This window comes from Panicum virgatum, chromosome 8N, assembly GCF_016808335.1.
Source record: "Panicum virgatum strain AP13 chromosome 8N, P.virgatum_v5, whole genome shotgun sequence".
Lineage (NCBI taxonomy): Eukaryota > Viridiplantae > Streptophyta > Magnoliopsida > Poales > Poaceae > Panicum > Panicum virgatum.
This window is the reverse complement of record NC_053152.1, coordinates 45,679,720-45,689,093: the sequence shown is the minus strand read 5'-3', so window position 1 is coordinate 45,689,093 and position 9,374 is coordinate 45,679,720. Positions and strand designations below refer to the sequence as shown.

The 9,374-nt window shown below is 48.8% G+C and overlaps 2 protein-coding genes across 6 annotated transcripts; one reads left to right on the top strand and one right to left on the bottom strand.

Annotated features, from left to right (window-relative positions):
- Positions 1-438: 438 nt before the first annotated feature.
- Positions 439-2,505, bottom strand: LOC120686269 (protein ELF4-LIKE 4-like). Of its 4 annotated transcripts, none has more exons than XM_039968463.1 (3): positions 2,030-2,505; positions 1,574-1,682; positions 439-1,272 (listed from the first exon to the last, which is right to left on the bottom strand). In XM_039968463.1, exon 3 carries the CDS (start codon positions 1,192-1,194, stop codon positions 832-834), a length of 363 nt encoding a protein of 120 aa, XP_039824397.1. In that variant the 5' UTR covers positions 1,195-1,272; positions 1,574-1,682; positions 2,030-2,505; the 3' UTR covers positions 439-831. The 4 variants fall into 4 exon arrangements, with proteins under 4 accessions (XP_039824397.1, XP_039824396.1, XP_039824395.1 ...); XM_039968462.1 differs by having other exon boundaries at positions 439-1,277; positions 2,030-2,497; XM_039968461.1 differs by having other exon boundaries at positions 439-1,277; positions 1,574-1,676; positions 2,030-2,492.
- Positions 2,506-7,554: 5,049 nt separating this feature from the next.
- Positions 7,555-8,813, top strand: LOC120686761 (stress enhanced protein 1, chloroplastic-like). Of its 2 annotated transcripts, none has more exons than XM_039968964.1 (3): positions 7,555-7,825; positions 8,156-8,349; positions 8,443-8,813. In XM_039968964.1, exons 1-3 carry the CDS (start codon positions 7,741-7,743, stop codon positions 8,545-8,547), a joined length of 384 nt encoding a protein of 127 aa, XP_039824898.1. In that variant the 5' UTR covers positions 7,555-7,740; the 3' UTR covers positions 8,548-8,813. The 2 variants fall into 2 exon arrangements, with proteins under 2 accessions (XP_039824898.1, XP_039824899.1); XM_039968965.1 differs by having other exon boundaries at positions 7,560-7,825; positions 8,159-8,349.
- The last annotated feature ends 561 nt before the right edge of the window (positions 8,814-9,374 follow it).

Here is a 9,374-nt window from a genome sequence, read left to right as displayed (position 1 = left end):
CCTGTCCTCCTCCAGCTGATGCTGTCCAGCATCTCGCAGATAGATGCCCACTACACTAGACAACCCCTGCTTTTTGTTCACCCTTTTGGCATTCAGAAAAGGAGAGCCTTATCTAAAAATTATACCACCAGTTCGAGTGAAGTAGCAGGAACATGAGAGAAAAGCCGGGAATTTTAGCGCACAAGTAGCTTGGGGCTTTGGCCACCTTGAGCTTTTTCATGATAACTCATCAGGACAAGATGGAAAGACATGGCAGGGGTGAGTGAGCATGAGCAGGTTTGTAAAGCTGTAAAGCTCTGCACTTTGCATTGCCAGCCACCATTTCGCACTCAATCATCAGATTCAGAGCTGTGAGATCAGATCACCAAAGAGACGCACGCACTCATCAGATTCAGAACTCAGGTAAAGATGAACGGAAAGGATGACGGCAATGTCAGATGGTAGCTGAGATACATGCTGCTGCCTCAAGATCTGTCTGTCCTGTTAGACATGAACTGCCTACCTGACCTGATCCATCTACAGTGACAGGGAGCTGCAATGGACATGCTCACCCAAGTCCTAGTACACTCGAACAACCGGCACGGAAATAATTTTCAGATGCTAACAGTAACAGCAAGGATGCCAACACACATGAACATCTCGTCTCACCATCATTGCAGCAACTACCACATAACAGCTTTCTGTTTCTCACTAATCATACACTAATTAATCACTGATGCAGCTGAAGCATTTGCAGCAAGGACAAGGAGGATTAATGAACAAGAAGAGAGAACTGCGAGAAAAAAGGCTAAGCCTAAGCCTAGTAGTGGCAAGACCAAGAGATGGAGCTAGCTAGCCGGGGCGGACGCGCTTCTGGCCGGCGCGGCCGTCGGCGGCGCGGAGCGTGGCGGTGCCGTCGGAGTCGCCGTCGGAGGAGGCGTCCATGTTGCGGGCGAAGGAGGCGGAGAGGTCGGCGTAGAGGCCGACGACGCGGCGGATGTTGTTGTTGAGCTCCCGGATGAGGCCGACGTTGCGGGTGAGGTTGCCGGGCGCCCGGGACTCGTGGTTCTGGTTGATCTCGCTGATGAGCAGCCGGTTCTGGTCCAGCAGGCTCTGCACCTGCACGAAGCTCTTGTGGAACGTCTGGATCAGCTTCCCGTCCGCCTGCCCGCCGCCGCCGCCGTTCGCCATGCCGGAGAAGCTGTCCCCTTCCATCCCTCACCCTCTCCTCTTCTTGCTCTCTCTCTCACACACTGACACCACGGCAGCGGCAAGCAAGCAAGCTATAGAGTCCTGAACTGAACACAAACAGACCAAATCACACTGGGGCCAGAAGATTTGAACTTGAGAACCCACCGAAATTTAGGCTTTGCATTTATGGTGGGATTGGTTTGTACTAGAAACAAGTAGTAAAGGCCCATCAAGAAACATCTAGTGTGAAAGAATCAACGGGTACATACAGTACAAATGTACAACAAACAACCACAGGTAAAACAGGCAAAATCCAAGATACGAAACACCGTGAAGGTAAAATTCAGCAACTGAACTTTGATACGAAACAAAGAGAAAGAGATGAACTTTGACAAGGATTCACCTATTTCAGCTCCCCATCCCTCCTCTGAAGAAGAAGAAGAAGAAGAAGAAGAACACAAATCCTCCTACTGGTGTCGTGAGCAACTGCAACTGCAAACTAATCCCTGATGCTGACAAGAAAGCACGGGAAGAACTTAAATACTCCCTCCTTCCCCGTTTATAAGGCATGGTGGAACATGACACGGTCTTCTAAACAACATTTTGACCATTTATTTATCATATATTATATCACTTTTGATTATAAATTTATAATCATTGTAAAATATATTTGATTATGAATCCAATCATATGAAATTTGCATTATAAAAATAAAATTTTAATAGTCAAATTATTGGTCAAAGATGACAAGGTTTGAATCTTGATATACGTGTATGCCTTATAAACAGGGAAGGAGGGAGTAGGAGGTGGTTGGGAGAAAAGCAACATAAAAAGGAGGGCGGGATTCTATAGGACTTACCCCACAAATGTTATCCCTGCATAAACCTTTGCAATTAACAAGGGCAAAGCGGGGCGGATGCCGAGGATGATAGAGAGGGGGTGGAATCTATCGGGAAGTGTTCAGGGGCAGAGTCTAGTGAGAGAAGAGACGAGCATGGGGACTAGTATGTGAGAGAAGCTGAAGAGGAGGGGCCCTGATCTGGGGACCCAGTGAGTGACCCTGATTGAGCCTGACCTGTGTGATGCTGAGGTGAAATCATGGCCAGTGGCCACAGGCCGGCCAGCTCCCCATGCCCACTTTTTTATTCTCTCTCTCTAGCAGACTACTAGCACACAAACACAAACATTCTCTCTCTAAAACATTGAGATGATCAGAGAAGGGGGCAAGGTAAAGATGCAGAGGACATATGAGCAGGATGGAGAAAGAGGACATGCCGGGGGTTTTGTAACGGGGGAAAAGCTGGAAGCCAACTCCACAAAGAGATGGGGGCTCCCGATGTTGCTTTGTGCCCACATTTGCATGCCCCCCCCCCCCCCCCCCCCCCCGGAACGAGATGTTTAGTAATGACCCCATCATAATCCAGCCATCTCTGGCAGGGACCTTTGTGGGAGAAGATGCCAAGAATGGGAACTGAAGCAGCCCCGGATAAAGAATGGGCAATTTGTCTCTTGGGGACGGACGGCACAAAAGAGTCGCTTCGTTTCTAAGACACCGTCGTGTCGATTGTGTTTGCTATGCTGCACAATACAAGGTTTGCTAGGCAAGTCTAGGTGGGTTTCATGAGAAGTTGTCACACCTAGTTTTAAGGACAAAACCGAATGCATAACTATATATATGTCAGGATCAAGTTTCATACATATAAAGACATCATAAGTGAATAATCAGTAACAGTATCACGTAAAAAGAATTAAAACAAATAAAAAACTATCAGAGTTTACAGCTTATCCTGGAAACGGAGACTCCAAACTTCACAGGCAATCGACTGGGGGTTGCGCACGCCTAGAACTCAGCAACATCTTCAATAAACTTCACCATAACTTTCTCCTTCTGAGCAGCAGTAAGCAAGGGTGAGTACACTTATGGTTGGTACCCAGCAAGGCCACAAGAAATAATCAGAATATGATTTATATTCATCTTTAAGTTTATTAATCATGTGAGGGTCCAAACCGCTCTTGACCGTGAGCACGGCTAACCGGTTAGTTTTAACTCTGCAGAGGTTGTACACTTTCACCACAATTCGCGTAAAAGTTTCGAAGAACTTTGAACCCAACCACGCATATGTGCTGATCAGGCACAATACCACACTTCCGAGGTGTGATTGCATAGGGACGCTACGAGGCCTTTACAAAGAATCCCTATATGTATGTGTTAGTCCCTGCCGTTGCGGTCCCTCAGAAGACACAGCTTCCTTCACCCGCTCCACAACACAAACTCATAACCACCAAGCGAAACAACCCCAACACAACATATAGTTCATCTAATTACTTAGTCAAGACCAGAGCCATATAGTATTGTGGTTGTACGGTTTTCTTGGGTGGTTCTCCATGTTCTAATTAAATCATATCATCTGGTAAATAAAGCATAGATAGAAAGATGGTTAGGGTCACTTGTCTTTCTCCAACGAAAAGCTACTCTTACTGCTCTTCACTGCTCTTCAGCTTTTGCTCACTTGCAATTCTTGATCTTCAATCTTTGAATGACGATCCTTCTACTCGAAACAATCATCGGGCAAACATACAAAGCAACAAACAAAAGATACAACTAAAAACAATACACCAAAATAAAGAAAGACTTTAAAAGAACACACTAAAGGATAGGGCTCGCTGCTATTTTTATGAGAGCTCAAGAAACGCATAAAACGGAACTAAAACGGCGATTCTATGGGGTAAACGATGCTTCAGGGATCTAGTCGCGATTAACTATAGAGTTAAGAGCTAGCGGAAAAGATTTGTAAGACACAGAAAACTGTGCTCACAGAGGATAACAGGGTCATAAAGATATCGCACACGTCACAAGGATCACGTGAGCGCGAGAATCGATGAAAACGGAGCTAAAACGTGAAAGATATGGCTAAAACAAGGTTCTATGGACTTATTTGTGAAGAAACAGAGCTTCCAGGGGCTAGATATGAAGAAACCAGGGGCTTAAACATAATTAAACCTAAACTTCAGGGGGTAGCAAGGAAAAAAAGTGGGCTGCGGGCACGATTTTCCTAAAGCTCAGGGGTTTTACTATAAATATTTGGACCAAAACCTAATTGGTTTTGTATAGGGCTAGACCGCGGGTTGAAACTGGGTAAACAGAGGGGCCTTTTTGAAAAACTGCAAAGTTTGACCGGTACCCTGTGGTTTGACTTTGGTTTAGATCCAATCTGGACCCTTGGATCGAGATCGGACGGGCGGGGAGATTTGGGGCGGCAGCCAGCGGCGCAAGGCGCCGGCGATGAGCTGTGACGGCGGCGGCTTGCCGGCATTGGCCGGACTCGGCCATCCGGACTGGGATTCGGACCGGGTTTGGGTCTGGAAAGACGAGGGGACCGTGGAGAACGCGATGGCGACGTCGGCGCGGTCACGCAGGGCCGGGACGGGGCGCGCCACGGCGAGCAGCGGGGCGGGTCGCCAAAACTCGCTCCGGTGAGCGATTCCACGCACGTGAAGGTAGAGAGAGAGATAGAAGGGGCTAGGGCGGATCTTTACCACGACGCACAGCTCCGGTGGCGGCTCTTTGCGAGGTTGGAGTGGCGGAGCGGCGGAACACGGCCGGACCGAGCTCGACGAGCCCCAATGGCGGCGGCTTGCGCTAGGGTTTGCGAGCAAGGGTGATGGAGGCGGCTAAGGCTCGGTAGGCTTCAAGGGGGGTACAAAGGGGTCCGCGGCACTTATATAGGGCGGAGAGGAGGCGCCTTGGCGTGCGGGAGGCGCCTTGGCGTGCGGGCCCACGGAGTTCGGGGCGTGCAGGACCAGGACTCGGGTTCCAACCGAGTTCGGTTCGGTCGCGGGGAAGGGTGGAGGGTGGTTGGGATGCGGGCTCGGAGCGGATTCCGTGACCCCCGGCGAGCGGGCCTAGCTTGAAAGGAGGGCCACTGGCAGAGAGGGGCGCGGGCGAGACCCAGCGGCAGCGGTGGAGACGAGCGTGAGGTGGAAGAAACATCCGATAGGTAGGGCCCACTAGCAATGAGAGGGGAGAGAAAGGAGATGAGGAACGGGCTGGCGCACGGAGATGGGCCGGGGAAGGGAAAAAGGCTGGGCCGACAAGGAGTTTGGGCCGCGGTAGAGAGAAAAAGAAAAAGAAGAGATGGGCTCGCTGGGTTGAAAAGGAGAGGGGAAAAAGGAAGGCTTTTTCATTTTTGAAAGGATTCAAACACATTCAATTTAAATTCAAACTCATACGAATTCAAATTTAAATTGAACAACAAGCAATAAAACAATGCAAAGGTGGCATGAATGCAACACAAACAAAAAGACCCTATTTAATTTGGAGGAACAACCAATATTTATTTTCTTGTACTAAATTCTCTGTAAAGAAAATAAATGTTGGAAAATTTTAAAATCTATGAGAAAATTGTTGTTTTATTTTTAATTTTATTCACATCCTAAAATTCAAAAATTTCAGGGTGTGACAGAAGTTTTATAGGTATTAAAGTCCATTTAGTACAGTTATGTAGTTCTCAATCTTGATAAGTGTATGATATGAAACTGTATACTGAAACTGACCTTAGTATGATATTAGAAAAAACAGAAATAAAGTTATAGTTACATTTGCATTGCATCCTATCCGTATGTTTTTTTAGGAATATCCACGAAGATATGAATAACAGCACTAATGGCACAATAGTCTTTTCATCCCCCTCCAACGTTGTGATTTTGTTTTTTTTTTTTGATAAAATACGTTGTGATTTTGTTGGGGGTTATCCAACGACGTAGACGCAAACCATTATTTTTGCAACATTGTGGGGGCCAAGGATCATGTTCCTTTAGGTCCTTGCAAGAGGGATAAAGTTCCTCAGAGTAGATCAAGAAAAAGGTCCTTCCCTACATCACACCTACCAAATCCACGAAGTAAACAAAATGAAACATCCTTCGGCAAGCAGCTCTTCTGCATGTTCGAAAAAAATAAATTCCCATCTAGAGCTTGGCATACCAGCAAAGATGAGACCCTCGCTCTGTGCCCTCAGTCGGCAGGCAGGGAGTCGCCAGGGCATGGCCAAGCAGAGGAGTTCTATTAAGCAGAAGAGGTGTTGTTTATCCCAGGATTAGCTCAGGTTTGTGTGGGTGGTTAAGGAGGGGGAGGGATCCTGACAATCGGCCACTTGGCCTACCGTTCTACTGCCCATTCAGAAACTGGCTTGCAAGCAGATTCTTTTTTTCCTAAAAAAATACTGCACTTGTGTTGCTTGCTAGATGTGCAGAGGTAGGCAAAGCGTGCAGAGTTTGCACAGAGACATATGCAGATCTTTTCAAAAAAGAAAAAGAACAGAGACACACATGCGCATGTTCATGTATCATTACTTACTAATTTGCTATGTATAATAACAATTACAGTAGTTCGTCATGTGGTGAGAAAGGAGGGAGGATGGCAGGAGGACGCGTCGCTGTTCTGTTCAGGCGAGGAAGGGACACGGGATGGCCTGTCTGAATTCTTTTCTTTCCAGCCCGGGTGATCCTGACGGACACTGCGACGCCTGCAAATTTTGTTTCTTGTGTGTCTCGTCTCCTGTGCTCGCCGAAAGGACTTTCCTCGATGCATCCGGAGGTTTGAAATGAAGAAACTTTTGATTTCTACGGAAGTTTTGGGTTTAGAGGGGAAGCTCATTTTTTTTAAGAGACGAGGGGAAGCTTTTGATTCGCACTGAAAAAGCTTTTGGTTCGATAAAAACCAATATTTGCGGCAAGGACTCAACTGAGCTTAGGGAAAGAACAAGAAAATAGAAGGCTAAAAACAGACTTGAGAAACCTAAGATGGCAAAGTACCATGAAAACACAAAGTTATTTTTAGGTAAGAATATGATGAAGAGTTACATCCTCCTAATCAAACAGTGAACACACAGCACGCCGGTAATATATAATATATGGGCGTGTTTCGCCACACATTCCGCGCCACAGGTGTGGCGGCTGAATCGGCCGCCGCACCTTAGGCACGGTGCGGCGACGTAGGCCACAAACCAAACAGGCCCTATATGCACTTCATCCATCCTGAAATGTAAGGTATTGTAGTTTCTCCTAAATCGAACTGTTCTAAATTTGATCAAATTTATAGAAAAAGAGTAATACCATTTTGAATGTCAAATGAGAATAATTAGATGTTAATATTACTTATTTGAAATGTTAGATGCTAATATTTTTTATAAATTTAATTAAAATTAAATTACTTTATTCGAACAAAGCAAAATATTTTATTATATTTAATTGAAGGAGTAGCCCCTGATAGATGGGTGGGCTTCTTGCCAGGCAGGCCTTTTCAAGCCTGGCCCAACCAGGAACACGGACGGCTCTGGCCCACATAAACGAATGGCTCTTTCTTTGCTAGATAGGATGCCTCCCAAGCTCCCAGGCGGCCACGTCGGCCAGCCGACGGCCACTCGCTTCGGCTGGCTCCCTGCCCTGCGCTCGCCCCCACCCTGCACACAAAAACTGGAGCACGAGCAGCTCCGGTGAGGATTCATTCGTTCAGCAGCAGGGGAGGAGGAGGAAGAAGAAGAGAGCAAGCGGCTCCGTTCCCAACCATATCCCATGGCGCAGTTCGCCGTCCTCCGCGCGTCTCCGGTGGCCGCCGCCACCGCGGCGCCGTCCTTCTCCTCCTGCATGTCCGGACGTGGTACTGTACGCGCAGCTCTGCTTTTCATTCCAGCTTGGTAGCCATGAAATTAACAGCGTTGATTTACCTTAATTCAGGGCGTCGTTATTCTTGGATTATGAAGGCATTTTGCGTGTGCTAATTGTAGGTTTTTTATTGAGATCTAGTACTGTAGTTACTCAACTAATGTTGTGGAGTCTTAAGATTCTTCGAAACAAAACATTCTTTGGATTGTCTGAAAGACTTGCATGCATTAATGCATTATGAACATGGCTACTGAAACTTTCTGACATGGTGTTACAATTTAGTGATTTGCTACTCGTGCCTTCTGACCATCGTGTCAAAATGCAGCAGCATGTTCACTGCGCGTCACCTCCAGCAAGAGGCGCGTCTTCTCCAGGACCGGCAGGGCGCTGTCCATCCGGTGCGAGCAGAGCGCGAAGCAGGGCGGCGGCGGCGCCGACGTGTGGCTGGGCCGCGCCGCCATGGTCGGCTTCGCCTCGGCGATCTCCGTCGAGGTGGCCACCGGCAAAGGCTTCCTCCAGGTAGCTGCTAGTTTAGATTCACATGACCGATGAGTGGTTCCTGCACACGTGCCGAAGAGCTTACAACTGACGCCCAACTTGCTGCCGCCGCAGAACTTCGGCGTGGCGACGCCGGCGCCGACGCTGGCGCTGGTCGTGTCGGGGCTCGTCGTCGGCCTCGCCGTCTTCTTCCTGCTCCAGTCCGGCTCGCGAGACTGAACGCCGGTGAACGAGCAGTCGAACATCTGCAGGGTTCAGTGCTGAAGGTTCGTCGTCGGAGGCTGCTCTGCAAACGCATCCAGTTTGTTCCTCGATCGTCACATTTTCCCTTGTACCATCGTCTATGTAATGTAGTAACTGACAATCATCTACAGTTATTTCAAAAAAAAAACAATCATCTACAGAATGCTGCTGAAAAAAGACAATCATCTACAGAATGAGCCTCTTAAGTTTTGGTGAAAAAAAAAAGAACAGTTCGTGTGTTACGTTGAAACTGTGTCTACAAATAAAAAGAAAACGAAAAAGATGAAATTTTGGTGGTGGCAAGTCCACGTCATCAGCATTGCAGCACCCCTGCTTGCCGGCCTCAGGCTCTCCGCAGTGGGGCTCTCTACCCCGCTCTGTAAGCCTGTAGCGTAAGCATATACAGATTTTTTTGCTGCAGTGGCGTTCTCTAAACGACGCGGCATCCTTGAGGACGGGGCGAAGGTGCACCAAATATGGAGTGGTAGCGTCCGTCCGCAACACGGCGACGTGGCGTGGGACCCGCCTCGGACCGTTGCTCCCCCGCCTCCTCTCGGGCCGGGCAGCTCTCCTTCGCCGGCGCCGTCCGCCGCAGCACCCCTGCCGCATCCGCCACGGCCGCGGCCGCGGCCGCCTCTGCCCCGCCTCTGCCCGAAAGCCGCCATCGGAGCCGCTGCCCTTGCCCTTGCTCGAGGCGCGCATCCTGCCATGCCCGCCTGGATCTCGTCGCCGCTCTGCCCCGCCGAGTCCGGCTCGCCGCGGCCGCTCTGGCTCGCCGTGGCAGCCCGCTGCCGGGCCGTGCT

Bases quoted from the DNA above. Each gene is read 5' to 3' on its own strand.
- LOC120686269 (XM_039968463.1), bottom strand. From the start codon at position 1,194: ATGGAAGGGGACAGCTTCTCCGGCATGGCGAACGGCGGCGGCGGCGGG.
- LOC120686761 (XM_039968964.1), top strand. From the start codon at position 7,741: ATGGCGCAGTTCGCCGTCCTCCGCGCGTCTCCGGTGGCCGCCGCCACC. The intron at 7,826-8,155 runs GTACTGTACGCG...GTCAAAATGCAG, and splicing joins CTCCTGCATGTCCGGACGTG to CAGCATGTTCACTGCGCGTC. The intron at 8,350-8,442 runs GTAGCTGCTAGT...CTGCCGCCGCAG, and splicing joins CCGGCAAAGGCTTCCTCCAG to AACTTCGGCGTGGCGACGCC.